The sequence below is a fragment of the Capra hircus genome, chromosome 12 (assembly GCF_001704415.2).
Source record: "Capra hircus breed San Clemente chromosome 12, ASM170441v1, whole genome shotgun sequence".
NCBI classification, from domain to species: domain Eukaryota; kingdom Metazoa; phylum Chordata; class Mammalia; order Artiodactyla; family Bovidae; genus Capra; species Capra hircus.
In genome coordinates, this window is record NC_030819.1 from 31,552,067 (window position 1) to 31,569,139 (window position 17,073).

General features: G+C 38.3%; 1 protein-coding gene across 17 annotated transcripts in view; it reads left to right on the plus strand.

Moving 5' to 3' along the window:
• Positions 705 to 17,073, plus strand: part of RBM26 (RNA binding motif protein 26) — an 85,098-nt gene continuing 68,729 nt past the window's right edge. For all 17 annotated transcript variants that reach the window (XM_018056471.1, XM_018056472.1, XM_018056460.1 and 14 more), the window contains exon 1: positions 705 to 1,306. In XM_018056471.1, the coding sequence (XP_017911960.1) occupies positions 1,236 to 1,306 (71 nt within the window). In that variant the 5' untranslated portion in view covers positions 705 to 1,235. The remainder of the gene's footprint in view (positions 1,307 to 17,073) is intronic.

Consider the following 17,073-nt stretch of genomic DNA (forward strand, 5'->3'; position numbering starts at 1 on the left):
TATTTAGGATGCTGATAGAAAGGCTCTCTCTTTTGATACCATGTCATTTCCCTATCTGGGGTTGAATCAGTTCTAAATGGACAGAACTGGTTGAATCAGTTCTAAATGGAGAGAATTAAAAACACAACAAACACTTCCCTTATTTCTAGCTAGAGGTTAAGTCTGAAAGTTTTGGATAATAACAAACTACTTGAGAACTAAGGGCTGGAGGAATCCCTAGGTCATCAGTATATCAATAGTGTTTTGCCATAAATCGAGTAATTTTGGACAAAACTAAGCCTCCGGAGGTCTCAGTGCGTTAGATGAGACCATCCCGTTCTTCCCAATCTTGTCCACAGCACAGCATATCCAAAATACAGTACTGCAGAACCCTGGGAAAAAACGGAGGAGGCAGCACAGCGAAGTACACCTGTAACCCCCTGATCGCCTGTGTCCCGACACATCCGAGCGGATGCTCTCAAGAAAGCGCTGCAGTAGCAGTGTCGTTCCAGCCGATGGGCCACGCCGTCTGGTACAGAGTTCGAGCTGCTGAAGTTCCTGCTGATTCTGAAGTCAACGGCCTTTCCCTCCTAGTAAAGAAATAAAGTCTTTATTCCTTAGGAAGACCAAAGCGTGGAAAAGCACAAGGCCCACAAACCAAGCAAATAAGCAAGACTCGCCACACTTGCCCAACGTGCACTCCGGAAAAAAAAAAAAACCGACCACAATTTACGTCTCTTCCCAGCAGGCTCCGGGAGTCACCGCGAGATTTCACCAACCCTCGCGAGATTTATCGGCAGCCATCTTCTTGGGGGTGCTGGGAGCCGGGAAGACCCCCCGAATCGTTCCCATTCAGCTGTCCTTCGTTTTCGCTTTCTTCACTTTTCCCTCTTCTGCGTTGCCAGCAAGCACCTGGTTTCAGGGCTGAGGGCAAGCCCGTGTTTAGGCGCGTGTCGCGCTCTGGTCCAGGAAGATTCGCTGGGGTGGAGGGAAGGGGGAGGGCCCGGGCAAACCGTTGCTGCCTCAGCCGGGGCCGGGGTCCGGGGAGGGGGAGCTCTTGGCACCCCGTGGACTCGCGGCCTACGGCGGTCCCCGCGGAGCTGTTCGCCGATCCGGGCTCGCGGGAACCTGCCACCGGCGCCTCCCACCGCGGCCCACGCGGGCGGCGCGCGGAGTAGGGGGCGGGGGCAGCGGCGGCTATAGCGGCCGCGACCTGGGCGGGCGGAGGAGTGTGACGGGCCTCGGGGCCGCTGTGGATGGTTTCTAAAATGATCATTGAAAACTTCGAGGCACTCAAGTCCTGGCTCAGCAAGACTCTCGAGCCCATGTGAGTATTCGGGAGCTGTTTTACTTGCAGGGATGGAAGGGGGAGATAGGTGGACTCCCAGTTGCCTCAAGTGCCTGCCGTGGAGGCCGAAGCGGTGAACTGAGGTCCCGGGCTCTGTGTTTTCGCCTCCTCCGCCACCTTCGTTCCCAGGTTCAGAATACGCCTGAGAGCCTGAGCTGATCTTTACCTCATCACCGAGTTGGTTTTTAAACCGATGGCTCTTCTCTTGTTTTCCCGTTATTTGTAGACCGACCCCAGCCTAAACACACAACTCGTTATTTGCCGAGGGCCCCCAGGTCGGTTTCTTTTGGCGAACTCGTGCATGATCTCCTGTTCACTAGACTGTTTTACTTCGCCTTTTTTTTTTTTTTTTTAAATGAAGTGAACAGCTCTTTTTAGGGATTTAGAACAGTTCTCGCCCTGCCCACTCATGTTTTACCTAAATACCGTCTCTGAAAGAAAGGCCGTGTTTACCATGTGCTGTCTGGCTCTTAACTGATTGAAAATGTAACAGGTGCTAAGGTGCCCAGTAAAATTTCCCTTTCTCATCTCTGTACGTTTGTTCGCTTGGAGGAAGAAAATGCAATCTAACCATATGGACTGTTGGGCAGTTTTAAGTAGAATCCTATAGGTGTTGTGTGTGTGTGTTTGTGTGTGTGTGTTGGGCGGGGGGGTGGTTCGAAGTGCTGAAATGTCTTAGATTGGAAAAATTGAGTTTTAAGGATTTATCTTTTAATACATAAAAAATATATCATGGGCCAAGTGTTTTGATCAAAATTGATTGATTTGCAATAAACAATTTAAAGTGCAATGCAGAATATCTACTTACTTAATAGATTTGTTAAACGCCTTCTATGTACTGTGGGAGGCATTGGGGCTAGGATTTTTAAATTCCAAAATCCACAAGGCATAATAGAAAAGTAAATAAGCTAACTTGAGGTAGTAAAGAGTCGTGACAGTAATACTAGAGGATCATGTAAAATAGTGACAACAAGGCCTCTCAGAGGAGGTGACAGTGGAGCAACACCTGGGGAGGAGAACTGTGCAAAAGTCTGGAAAGACAGTGTTCCTTCCAGAAGGAAAGACAAGTGCAAAGGCCCTGTAGCGGAAATGATCATGGTTCGATGGGGAAGACAAAGGCTGTTGTGGCTGCAGGAAATCTTCTGAAGGGGGAACAAAAGGAAAAGTTGTGAAGTTGGAGAAGTAGGAAGGGGCCAAATCATGTAGAATCTTCTAGGCTATAATCAAGAGCTCAGATTTTACTTAAAATCTAATGGGAAGACATTAGATGATTTAAAGCAGGCAGAGATTGACTTTGTTTTAAAACTCCGCCTACTTTGTGGAGATTATGGGATCAAGAATAGAAATAAGGGGACCATGCTGAAGGAAGTTGTAGGCCAAGCTGTAGATAGTTTGCGCTAGAGTGAGAGTGGAGACAGATATGTTTAATAAATAGATCTGGTGGGACTTGCTGCTGGATTGGATGTGAGAGAGAAGGGAAAGGAAGATCAAGGGTGACTGATGACTAAGAAGTTAGTCTAAGCAACTCAATGTGTGTTGGTTGAGGAGGCTTGGAGAGAACAGTTTGAGGGGAGAAGGGTGGTTGATTTTAACCACTAAGTAGAAAGTGTTTGTTACACATCTAAGTGAGATGTGAAATAGGTAGTTGGGTATGCGTCTAGAACTCAGGCCAGGAGCGGAGATACTTGCAGTCATGCGGGTAGTATTTAAAGTCACGCGACTGGGAAGTTTCAGAAGAACGTGTAAATAGGGAAGAGAAGAGAGTCCAGGTCTGAGGTTGGAAGAAAAGTGGGATATATGTCACTAATGAAAGAGATGTATGACAAAAGAGGAAGGTTGTCGGCTTGGTGGTATATTACATAATGGATAAGATGGAGACAGAGGGGACCTTACATTGGCAAAGTAGAAGTCATTGGTGAACTTGTTGAAAAGTTTCACTGAGTAGGATGGTGCAGATAGAAGCCCTGATTCAATGGGTTGGAGAGAGTGGGCAGCAATAGAGTATAGTTGAGACCGTGGAGCCAGAATGGCTGCCTTTGAATTCTGCCTCTGCCACTTACCTGCTGTGATATTGGGTAAGTAACTTAGCTCAGTGCCTCCGCTTCCGTGTCTGAGAGGGGGAAAATAATGAATATGTATTAAGAAAATCTTTGAACACTGTCTGGTTTGTAATTAGCACTCAGTAAATGTTCAGTTAAGTCGCTCAGTCGTGTCCGACTCTTTGCGGCCCCATGAATCTCAGCACGCCCGGCCTCCCTGTCCATCACCAACTCCCCGAGTTCACTCAGACTCACGTCCATGGAGTCAGTGATGCCAGTAAATGTTAGGTGAACGGAAAACTTAGAATGTTTTGCGTTAAAATAGCATTCCCTTGTATAAGCCTTCAGTTCTCAAATTACTTAGTTTTATTACCATTTTTTCTTATTGAAGAGAAGTTTATAGCTGATTAGTGTGTTTGCTTGTAATTTTTTTTTTTGTCGTTTTAATAAAGCATATTCAGGTATCATATAGCATACTCAGATGACTGTAGCCCTGCAGTCTTTACTGCTGGAATAAGGCACTACTTGTAGAACCTAGACAGTGGGAGGAGCTGGGATTGGTCCTTTTGTAATGTACACTGCTGTGGTAAAATTGAACACTCATCCAAGTTCCTGTCCCTTTAACCGCACTTCAAGTGAATTCTTTTAGATGACTTTTAAAGCTGATTCCAGTTATTTAAGACCTGTGGTTTCTAACATTGGTTTTGTGTAACTTTAAGATGCGTTTGTTATCTAAAGAGACTTTTTCTTTCTTTTTTTTTTTTTTTGGCCAAATAGCACCTATTTGAGGCAGGACCTTACGAAGATAGAACTTGAAATTTGTATGGAGCTTTTTACCTATTCGCGCTAGTAAAGTAGCTCATGGTTTTGAACTTGCCTTGTAGTTTAAATGTTTTAATTCAGTAAATATTAATCTACTCTGTGCTAAGCAGTGTGTTAAGATATTGGTGAAATGGTGGGAAACATGACATGAAATGACCATCTTCATATCGTTTACCAGGGAAGACAGATGTTAAACAAGTAACTATGAGACTGGTGAGCATGATGAATCCAGAATGCTATGAAAATATATGTCTGGAACGTCTGGAAAGATAGTATTTCATCTCAACTAGGAAGGATGAGGAGTAGTTTGTTGGGGCAAAAGGATGGGAATGGAGAGTTGTAACAGCAAGGTTTTTGAGGGCAGATTGCATGAAGACCCTAAAACGAAGGAAGGAAAGGTGAAAAAAAGAGCCAGGGGAAGCATAGCGGCAGATAGCTCCTGAGACAGGAGCCAGATTGCATGAGACTGTTGAGTCATGTTAAGGATTTGGGATGTCATTGAAGGATAGTGGGAAGCCAGTGAAGGGTTTTGGGGGAGGAGAGTTTTCAGATGGACATTTGGGGGGGTGGGGTGGAGAGTCAACCTGGTTGCAGTTTCAGCATGAAATAAAAGTTGGTAAATCTGTATTTTATTTGATTATAAGGTCTATAGGTATATCAGGATTCCAAGTTTTCTTTTTCATAATTTTTTGAAAATATATGTGATAAAATTATCATCTTGAAATAACTTGATGTTTTTGTTCTCCAAAACATTTGCTTAGTCATACACACTTATAATAAAATAAAATAGATGTTGGTCTTTCCTGTATCATTTATTTCTTTTTCATAACGTTAAGCTCTCTTGATGTTTTTTTATTTTTTAAACAAGTTTTTCTGCAGTATTTTAAAACTTTTTGTGAGTTTACGTATCACTAAATGTGATTTAATAAAATCGTGGATTATTTTCAGTTTAAGGGAAACCTCAAGATCTAATCAAACCCCTTAGTTTTTCAGAAAATAAAATTGAGAGATAGACTTAATGATGTGCCCAAGTTTTGTTGAGCTTAGTAGTGAAGAGCAGAATGCCTCATTTTGTGCTGCTACTAGGTCGTGCTGTGGAGGTAGCGTTGTGTAGTGGAAAGAAAACACTTTTGTGTCCACATAGACCAGTGTTCAGATCTCTCAGCTCTGCCACTTACTAAGTGAACAGGCAAGTGAACCTCCCTTTTCCTTGTTAGTATGATAGGAAGAATTATACCTGTTTCTGTAGGTGAAAGAATTAAATGAGACATATTTTTAAGAGCCCAGCCTCTTCCCCCCCACTCTCAGGAGATATATATATATATATATATATATATATGCAGTGAAAAAAGCATTTACCCAAAGGGAATGTTCTGAAATACAGAGTACCTGCTGTGCAGCCTGGGGAGCTCACTCTTATAGCAGGCGTTATTTCAATTTGCTTAGGTGTCTTTAACTCACTTTGACCTTTTCTTCCTCTTTTATCTCTAACCAAAATTTTAACTTAAAGACAGATATAGTATTTAATGCCTAACTCTTTAGCAACAATTACCAGGGGAAAACAAATAAGTTATTTGCTCTCAAGTCCAAGGTATTTTAAAGCTATATTATCTACTGCCGACAACATAGGAAACAACAGATGAGATTACAACAGCTGTGACAAGTCAAATGCGTTTGATAAGGTTCACAGATGGTACAGTAATAACGAAGATAGAAGTACAACAATTACATTGTATTGATCTTAAATACTAGTTTGATTAAATACAGGTTACATTGCTATTATTGCTACTGTTAACATTTGTATACATTGTTAAACCTTTGTATTATTTTCAGGTTCTATGAGGTAAATACTGTTAGCTCCATTTTGCAAGTGATGACACCTGAGGTACTGAAGCATGAAGTTAAGATACTTGCCCAGAGTCACACATCCCTACGTGTGACCGAACAGTGATTTAAACTCAAGCTTTTGACTCCGGAGCCTTGTTCTTAATTTACTACAACATAATGCAGTGTGTCCTTTCCTACTTCTCTATGTGTGTGCCTTTTGTATGTGTACTTTTTTCTTTTATTATTAGATTTTTGTAGTAGTAGCTACAAAAAAGCTTTGTTCCTTTGTAAAGGAAGAAAGTTCTTAGGCATTGTGATTATGAATGCTTTAGAGTATAAGACAGAAACCTAGGGTTTTGTAGTCATTTCTCCTTTACCCACACTTATTACTATACCTTTCTAACCACATTAAAATTATTTTTGTTTTACAGGAATAACTGAAAGGTGGTCTTTTTATTTCTGAATTTTGTTTATTTTTCCCCTCCTTTGATCTTTCATTTTCTGCAGACCCTTTTGGGTATAGTCAGTCTCTCATTCCTTAAGCTCAGCAAAAAAACAAAACAAAGAATTAAATCATACTTTCTTTTTCATGCCAGCTTTCTTTTCCTGTCACTGTTAAATCTTGAAATTAGTAGTCAGCCTTTAATTTTTCACTCATTTGTCCCCAACCATTTACTTCTTAATACCATACGATAGTTTCTTTATACTCATGTTCAACCGAAATTGCCTACCCCAGTGTTACCATTGAATTTGTTTATTAAATGTAAAGACTTATAGAAATTTTAGTTCTTTGACCTCTGTGTATGACATTAGACAGTGTTGATAGCTGCCTTTTTTTCTTTAAACTTCTCATGACTTAGATCCCTAATATTTTGGTTCTCTTTCTTCACAAATCGGTCCTATCTCCTTAAGCTGTTTTTCCTGCCTTTGAATTGTAATTTTCTTTGTTCTGTTCCCATGATTCTTTTTTCTTAATCATTACCACTCCTGACACTTTCTTCACATTCATTCCTATGGATGGTTTCTATTGTAATATGTGCCATTGGTTTTAAAAACTGTGTGTGTGTGGTAGTTGCTTTGAAAGTTTGATTAAAGACTCCCTTACCCAGGATATTGCATAGATGTATTTGCATTTGAATTTTAGAGCTTTTTCAAGAGTACCTGTAAGCATTTATTTTTATCATAGGTATGTCTAGGCTTAAAACTACTAGCTCTGTGCCTGATCCTTTTCACCTGAACTTCAAACCGCTGTATGTTTCTGAAAATAAAATATTCACTTATTTCCGTTTCATTTTTCCAAATTATTTGGGCTTGAACTTTAATTTTTTTGGCTTCTCCTCCCTTCATTCCTTTCCCCCCATTCAGTTAATCATTGGGTTCTGTCTCTCTTAATAATTCTTACTAATGACAATGGTCAGTAGGGAACCCTGCACTCCTTATCTAATCCACTGCAGTTTGTTTTCTAACAAACCTCCCTATCTCCAGTCTTTCTCGTTTGGAGTTCTGGTCTGGATACCCAGCTTGTTTATTGTATTGTGTGATCAAAATCTTTAGCACTTCTAAATAATCAATTGCATACTTCTTCACTTGACTTTCAGAACTCTAATGTCTGTTTCAGATTATCTTTCCAGTTTATATATTCCTACTTTTTACGTAAGTCTTAATTTCAACAAAAGCTGAGCTTTACATTCTGATTCTCTATCACATAGTTTATATTGTCCTTTCTGCCCCAGCTTTATGTGGAAGGTAACATTCATTGAGTGCTTACTATTTGCTACTGTTCGTGCATTCATTGTGTGTGAGCTGGGTTCTGTTATTCCAATTTTAAAGATGAAGAAATTGACTCAGGAAGTTTAAGTAATATACTTCATTCATAGCTAATAAATGATAAGAGACAGGATTAATGACAAGACATTTCTATTCCAGAGTTTTGCTGTGTATTGTGATGTAATGCCTTTCTTGGTATCTTTTATATATGTTGAAATCAAAGGTCCATTGCAGTTCCCGTTCATCCAGAAAGCCATTTATCTGTCCAGTTGAAATCAGTGACTCTTCCATGAGTCTCCTCTCCTAGTGCCAGTTTGCATGGTTTTTTGACACTCATCATTTGCAGACTTGTTCAGTAGTTAATTCTTTTGTTTTACTGTTGTTATTAGAGTCTAAGGTCCTTGAAAATAAACTCAAAATGTTAAGCGTTCTCTTGTATAGCACCCAGCACAATGCCTCGTGGGGGTTGTACACCTGGGTTTCAAATGCATTAGTTGAAATTTCTACTTTGTGCACCCATGATCTAAGAGAGAAGAGGCATTTGTATAAAACTGTTTTGGAAAAGCAGATATATGAGCACTTTGAAGATTTACTATCTCTGGATCTGTTTCGCTTATTTTTACCTTACAGCACTTTCAAATTAACTAAAGACTCTGTGATTTTTCTTTTTTTTTTTAAGAGGGAAAGGACACTGAGAAATATTAGCATTTACTCATTAAAGTGTGTGAATGCTGCTATATGCAAGATTGCCTAGCCTCCATAGAGCTGCACAAAAAATTATGGTAATTCTAGTCTGATGAATTTTATAGCTGGTAAAAGAGTTTCTGTAATTAATTATTGGCTAAAACATTTTTCATGACTTTCTTACCACATTTTATTGTTGCAACCTTAGTTGACTTTTCCATCTGAGTGATGAATAGTTAAAATGTATTTAGCATTTTCTGTTTTAGCAGTTCCTTCTTTTTTGGCTTACAATGCTTTTAAATGAGTTATTTTATATGTAAATCCAGGTATAGGGATAGTATTAGTAACAAAATGGAAAATAATATATTCCAGTGTTTGGTATGTTTGTGTTGAGAATGACCAAAACTTGAGCTAAGTGTAGGCTTTTAGGAAATTTTCTTCCTCCTGCTTCCTTACTCCCCAGGAATGAGTGGATGGTAAATGCTTCCTGCTGGACTTACTCACTACCTTCCTACTACTTTGTTTCTGTGGAAGTCTTTTTCAGTTTACAGGTGGTAATTTCTGAAATAGGTGAAAGTTTATTTTTAACTTGAGGTTCTATTTAGTATTTTGTGTGTGTGTAAAAGATGTAGGAATTGGAGATACGTTACTCATTTGTTCTTTCTGACATATTCTGCCTGTGTGTGTGTTCAGTCACTTGTACAAGTATGTTATATATATTTTTCTTTCTCCTTTTTTCTATATTTGGAGATCAATCAATATAATACGTAAGAGACACCCCCCTTTTTCAGGTTGCATAGTATTTTAATGTAATGGCTATACCATAATTTATTTAACCATCATTTATTGATTTGCTGAACAGATAGAACCATAGTGTATGTATTTATCATATGGTAATTTGTAATTAACATAAACAGATCAGTTGCATAAGTTTTGACAGTTACGTATACCTGTGTAATCACCATATAAAATAGGATCTAGAACTTTCTCTGGGAAATTCTCTTGTGCCTCTTTCTGAGTTTTTCTTTCTAACAAGACATCCACTCTTATGTTGGCATTATAAATATGACTGCTGTGAATATTTTTAATTAAGCTGTTGTTGAAATATTTTCTTTTGGGGGAGGGGTAAATACCTAGAGGGGTATTTGCTAGGTCATAGGGTAGCTGCATGTTTTCTATTATGAGAAACTTTAGAGATTGTTTCTAAAGTGGTTGAACTATTTCACATTGCTATCTGTGATTTGTGAGAGTTCCAGTTGCTTCATATCCTCAGCATTATTTAGTATTGTTAAGTTTTTTGTTGTTGTTTTTAAACCTTTATAGTGAGTATAAAATGACATCTGACCCTTTTTGGACTGACAGTTTAATTCATTCTCTGTATAGTTTTAATTTGCATTTTCCTGATGAGTAATACAATGGAGGACCTTTTCATGTGTTTATTGACTGTCACATCATTTGTAAAGCGGCTGAAGTGAAGTGAAGTGAAAGTCTCAGTCATGTCCGACTCTTTGCGATCCCGGGAGTGTATACGGTATAGTCCATGGAATTCTCCAGGCCAGAATACTGGAGTGGGTAGCCTTTCCCTTCTCCAGGGGATCTAACTCAGGGATCAAACCCAGGTCTCCTGCATTGCAGGCGGATTCTTTACTAGCTGAACCACAAGGGAAGCCTGTGGCTAAGTCTTATTTATTTTTAAAACTGGGCTATCTTATTGCCGGTTTCTAGGAGCTCTTTATTCATGTAGAATACATGTCCTACAGGTTTTTCCCCTACTCTGTGACTTGTGTGCAGTAGTCCCTCCTTATCTGTGGTTTTGCTTTCTGTGGTTTCAGTTACCTATGATGAGCTATGGTTTAAAAATATTAGATGGAAAATTTCAGAAATTAACAATTTATAAGTTTTAAATTGCATGCTTTTATGAGTAACATGATGAAATCTCTCATTGTCCTGCCCAAGATGTGAATCATTCCTTTGTCCAGCATATCCCAACCGTTTGTCACTTAGTAACTGTCCTGGTTATCAGCCTAGCTCTCATGATACTATACTGCTGTGCTTGTGTTCAAGCAACTCTTATTTTGCTTAATTATGACTGCAGCACTCAAGATTAGTATAGGCAGTTTGAATATATCAAAGAGAAGCCATAAAGTGCTTCCTTTAAACAAAAAGGTGGAAATTCTCAACTTAATAAGGAAAGGAAAAATTCAGTACTGAAGTTGCTGAGATTTATAGTAAGAATGAATCTTCTATCTCTGGAAATTGTGAAAAAGGAGAAAAATTCTTTCTAGTTTTGCTGTCACACTTCAAAGTGCAAAAGTTTTGACAGCTGTGTGGTAAGTACCTAAGATGGAAAAAGCCTTCAATTTGTACAATAATGTATTTTGAAAGGAGAAGAGAAAGCGACACTACACTCACATCAATTTTATTACAGAATATGGTTATAATTATTCTATTATTGTTGTTAATCTCTTACTGTGTCTAATTTATCTACCTGATTTGGTCATAGGTATGTGTGTATAAGTGGCAGGTAAAAAACCTGCCTGCAATGCAGGAGACGCACAGGAGACCTGGGTTCCATCCCTGGGTGGGGAAGATCCCCTGGAAAAGGAAATGGCAACCAGTCTGGTATTCTTGGGTTTCCCAGGTGGTGCTAGTGGTAAAGAACCCACCTGCCAATGCAGGACACAGATGCAGGTTTGATCCCTGGGTCGGGAAGATGCTCTAGAGGAGGGCATGGCAACCCACTCCAGTATTCTTGCCTGGAGAATCCCATGGACAGAGGAGCCTGGAGGGCTTCAGTTCCTAGGGTCTCAGAGTTGTACACAACTAAAGTGACTTAGCACATACACATCCCTGTATGGGAAAAAACTTAGTGTATAGTAGGGTGTATCTGTGGTTTCAAGCATCCACTGGGTGTCTTGAAATGTATTTCCACCGTGGATAAGGTGTGCGTGCAGTTAATCAGTCACGTCTGACTTGTGACCTCGTTGACTGTAGCCCCCCAGGCTCCTCTGTCCATGGGATTTTCCAGGCAAGAATGCTGGAGTGGGTTGCCATTTCCTTCTTCCGGGGTCTTCCCAAGCCAGGGATCGAACCCATATCTCCTGCATTGCAGGTGGATTCTGTACTACTGAGCCACCTGGGAAGCCCTGTGGATAAGGGGGGACTACTATATAATAATGTCATTTTGTGGGCAGAAATTTTTATTTCTATTAAGTCCAGTTTATTTTTATTTTATGGTTATGTCTAAAAAGTCTTTATCTCCTCCAAGATCATAAAGACATTATATGTTCTAGAAATATTCTGCCTCTTGGTAGGTTTACGTCATTCATCTCAAATGAATTTTTAAAAAAATGCATATGGAGGCATTCAGACAAGCCACCTGTTCTTACTTGGCCCTGTAATAATTGTTTCTCTGCTCCAAACTCTGACACTTAGGCTTGTTTGGCCTACCTGTGTGTCCATCAGGCACACAAACTTGTGTTTATTAACAGTTTTGGCAAGGCAGCCCAGTAGTCTGTTTCAGTGGCAGATTGACTCTGCCCAGGAGCAGCCTCTTCCCCGAGTCCCCAGCACCTGCCAGAGCTCAGGTCGCTCTGGGGAACTCAGGAGGACTCTCCCTGACAGGGACTGGCTGCCCTGGCTCAAGGCTGTTTGCAGTCAAGAAGCGAAAAACCAGAAATGCATATGGAATGAGGTAGGGCCAGTGGCGCTTTTATCTTTTTTTTTTAATGTTAATTTTTCCATAAATGGTCCCTAAAAAAAGACTTTCCTATTGGATGACTTGGCTTGTCGTTTGATAATTAACTGTACTAATAAGTCTGTTTCTGAACTCTGTCTTGGTCCACTGACATTTGGCATGTTGGTTGATAATTAACTGTGTATATGAGTCTATTTCTGGACTCTATCTTGGTCCAGTGATATGTATTTATTCTGATGCTTATACCACACTGTCTAAATAACTTTATAATTTTTGAAATCAGGTTATGTAAATCCTCCTAGTTTGTCCTTTTGAAAAATTGTCTGGGTTATGCTGGATTCATTTCCCTATAAAGGTGAGAGTCAGTGTTTCAGTTTCTATGAGAAGGCCTGTGTTGATGTTGATAGGGATTGAGTTGAATGTAGAGATCAATTTTAGAAGAGGATCATTTTTCAAATTTTATTGTTATTTATAGAAATATGATTATATTTGCGTATTGACCTTGTATTTTGCAACTGAGAATCCTTATTATTTACAGTAGCTATTTTATAGATCCTTTGGAATTTATCAGTCATGTTATCTGACAGTTTTACTTTCTGGTTTTTAAAAAAATTTTCATTTCTTATTGTATAGGTTAGGAACAACAGTGTAAGTTAAATTGAAGTGGTCTAAGAGTTGACATCCTTGTTTTGTCCAAGTCTTAGGGGAAAGAGATCTAGTGTTTAAGTATTAACTGATGTTAGTGCTAGATTTTTTTTATAATTGCCTTTCACCAGATTGAGGAAATTCTCTTCTATTCTTAATTTGCAGAGTGATTTGTCATGAAAAACTAAAGAATTGTCAAATTCTTGGTCTACATTTATTGAAATGATCACGTGCTTTTCTCTCTTTTTCTGTTGATATTGTACGTTACCTGGATTGGTTTTCAAATGTTAAGCCAACCTTGCATTTCTGAGATAAACCCCATTTGGTCAAGATGTAATTATCCTTTCTGTGCATATTACTGGAATTGATTTGCTAATATTTTGTTAAGAAGTTTTGCTTCTGTTTATGAGGGCTGTGTGTATTTTATTTTTTCTATAAAATGTTAGATTTCACTGATGAAGCCATCTGGGAATGAAGATTTTGTTGTGAAATGGATCTTTTATTACAAAATCAGTTTGTTTAATAGGTATAGGTCTATTTAGGTATTCTGTTTCTTCTTGTGTTACTTTTGGTAATTTATGTTTTTCAAGGGTTTTTCTCTTAAGTTGCTAGATTTATTGACACAGAGTTGTTTGCACTGTTGCCTTATTATTCATATAATGACTATAGAATGTATTTGATGCTTCCCCTCTTTTAAAAACTATACCTGATTTTGGTAATATTACTTTTTTATTTTCTTGACCAATTTTGCTAATAGTTTATCAATTTTAGTCAACTTTTACCAAGAACAGTATTAGCTTTGATTGTTTTCTATTTTGATATTATATTTTTATCATTTCCTTTTTCTACTTAGAGTTTAATTTGCTGGCTTTTCCTTCTTTCTTCCGAGGAAAGCTTAGGCCATTGGTTTTATATTTTTCTTGTAGTTTCAAAAACTAGGGCCTGGAGGTAAAGCACAGGCAGGTATCCAGAATCTCGTTAATGCTGAGATTCCAGTTCTTATAAAAGGCAAGATCCTGCTAGTGATAGAAACTTTTTTTTTTTAAACCAGCAATGTTGGACTATAATGTATCAGGTACTTCAAAATGTTGGTCACTGAACATCATGGCCACAAACCTTTAAAAACTGCTTCCATTTTATATAATTTGAGGTGCTGTATGGGAGTTCTAAATTGATCCATCATGATGTGAAATTCACTATGTGATTCAAATGTAACAGTGCAAAATTGAATATAGAGGCAAACATAATCTTTCTCTTAGAAATCGAGAGGGGTTGTAATTTCAAATATTGTGCAATTAGATTAAATCATAAGGTAACAGTTAAAAAAAAAAGATGATCCTGATCATGCCCTCAAAACCATTGGAAGCCAGTGGTGAACTGAATCAAACTAAGTTTCTTACAAAGCCCAAGCCATATCAGTTACAGAACAGTTGACTCCACTCTAGTGTCCTAGCAAAAGAAAGAACATACCCTTTACTGAAGATAAATCTTATTTACTTCAGTCTCTACCTCAGTGTTCTTTTACACAAAATTTTCAACTTAATGCAATAGCAAGGAACGCAAAATAGTAAGAAAGTAAGATTCACTTGAGAAGAAATAGTCAATGGAGAGATGACTCAAGTATTAGAATTATTAGATAAAAACTTTAACTTTGATAAAAATGCTGAAGAATTTATTTAAGCATTTGGACAACATACATAAAGATATGGGGAACTTCAGTTAATATACAGAAGCTATTCAGAAGAATTTAATGGAGAAATCTAGAAATGAAAAGTATAGCAGAAATTAGCAGACTGGACACCATAAGAGAAAAAAAAAACAGCAGTGAACTTGAATGTAGGAAAATAGAAAATATCCAAATCAAAGGGACAAAAGTAATTTTAAAGATATATCTGAGATCTGTAAGACAGTATCAGGCAGCCTAAAATATGTTACTGGAATTCCTGGGAAAAGGGAAGAAAAACGAAGCAGAAAAAATGTTTGAAGACATAACAACCAAGGACTTTCCAAAAATGGGTGAAAGACATGAAAACAAAAATCCAAATTGGCAAAATCAAGCAGGATAAAATATGTGTGTGTGTGCGTCTGCATGTACACGCACACACAGCTGTGAGCATTTCATGGTCACACACTGCTGATCAAATAAAGACTTTTAAAAGTAGTCAAAGAAAAAAGATACTTTACATATAAGAAAATAAAGACTCAAATAGTGGCTAATTGCTTATCATCATTGATGAGGGACCCTGGCAATAGTATTATAAAACAGCGAAGTGTATACACACTCAACACTAGTTGTGGAAGTAGGGAAGGAAAATTAGAAGAGATCTGCCAGGGCACTCCCAGCTTTCAACTAGCAAAGTCTAGGAGAAGAATTGGAGGGCTGAGCAAACTCCTTTTAGGATTCCAGGTCTTCACAGAGAATTGGTTGGTTACCCTACAAAAAAAAAAAAAGGGGGGGGGGAAGGAGCAAGAAAACAACTGCTCTGCTTATATTCTCATCAATTTGCTGTTGCTTACTGGCAGTTTAAAAATTGATATGGAAAAGTATTTATAAAATCTTCAGTTATAAATAAAAAACATAAATGAAACTGTCAGTGTGAACCTTGTTATTTTTATACTATTTGATGATGGCTATAGTACTTGCAACCCACTCCAGTACTCTTGCCTGGAAAATCCCATGGATGGAGGAGCCTGGTAGGCTGCAGTCCATGGGGTCGTGAAGAGTCGGACACAGCTGAGCGACTTCATTTTTCACTTTCATGCATTGGAGAAGGAAATGGCAACCCACTCCAGTGTTCTTGCCTGGAGAATCCCAGGGACAGGGGAGCCTGGTGGGCTGCTGTCTCTGGGGTCGCACAGAGTCGGACACAGCTGAAGCGACTTAGCAGCAGCAGCATAGTACTTACTTTACATTTTCAAAAAAGTTTTTTATAATAACAGATTGTGAAAGAGATCTCATTTTGAAGACTTTCATAAATTTGTATTTAGCAGTCTGTGAAGTATTTCAAGCACTTTTCTCAAATTGGATTGTGTTAAAGTTTTGAAACTTATGAAGACATTGAGTGCCCCAAATTGGAAGAGCAGTTCTATGGGGAATTACGACTCTTCATTATGCTTAGGAAAAGGTTTTTGACTCCAGCTAGCCTTTGTTGGTTTCAAATTAAGGAGGGATGAATTATGCCATACCAAAGTGTATGGACATTTTGGGGACTAGGTTATAGGATACTGGGAGGGTTAATTAAAGCAATGGAGTAATTGGTCAGATCTTCTTTTGAGAATTTAGCTATGATGTTTATTTAGAGATTTGATTAAGTTGTAACATTTTGGAGACAAGGAAGACTAAATAGTTTTTTAGTCTAGTTTTAAGAGTGAGTTGTAAAATGTCTAAATTTGGACTTTGGCAGAAGGTAGGAAGATAAAAGTACTATTCTTTGAACATATGTACTGAATGCAAGGAGGGCCATCTCAGCAGTCAGGGTATGGAAGAAAAAGCAGCCAGGAAGGACTTGTCAAAATGCTCGTGGACTTTTTTTTATTGACCTTTCTTGAGATCCGTGACAGCTCTGAACTTGTTGGCACACTTTTATATTTGCTATAATTGGGTTTGATCTTAACTGAAAATTGTTTTGTGTGTGTTTTGGTTGATATACCCCTAATTAAGAATGCTATTATTGTGATAATTAGTACACTTCTTCACCAGTGTGATTGGTTCTAGGGAAAAGATAGACTTTGTTATCTAGTCTGAAACAGACAAGTACACCAATAGTAACATTTTAACAGTGATAGAAATATGTACAGATCTTGTTTCCTGGGAATTGGGGGAAAAATATGTAAAATGTTTCTGTTTAGTTGCTCTTTATCTTTCCCAAAGGCTCAAGCCTTGCTCACCAGTGTTCAGAAGAGGGAGTTCTGTGGCTTTTGAAAAAGATCGAGGGGAACCATTTTTTTTTTTTTCCTCATTTTTTTTTTTCAGATTACATACTGAATTATTTTAAATTCAGTTAAAGTAGGGGAGGGAGTGCAATGATGGTGAAAGCTTTTGTATCTTATTCCTAAAAAATGACCCACTTGGTCAGGTTATATGGTTCAGTGCCTTTGTTTTAAAAATGAGAAAGCGGAAGCCTAGAGAAATAAAATACTAACCCAGGATTATGTAATAAATGAATAAAGTAAGATAACACTAGAAATCTGAAAACCTCTGGGTTTTTGGAGTTCAGTGCTTTTCAATACCAGACTGCTTCAAAAAAAGCTGACAGTTTGGCTTA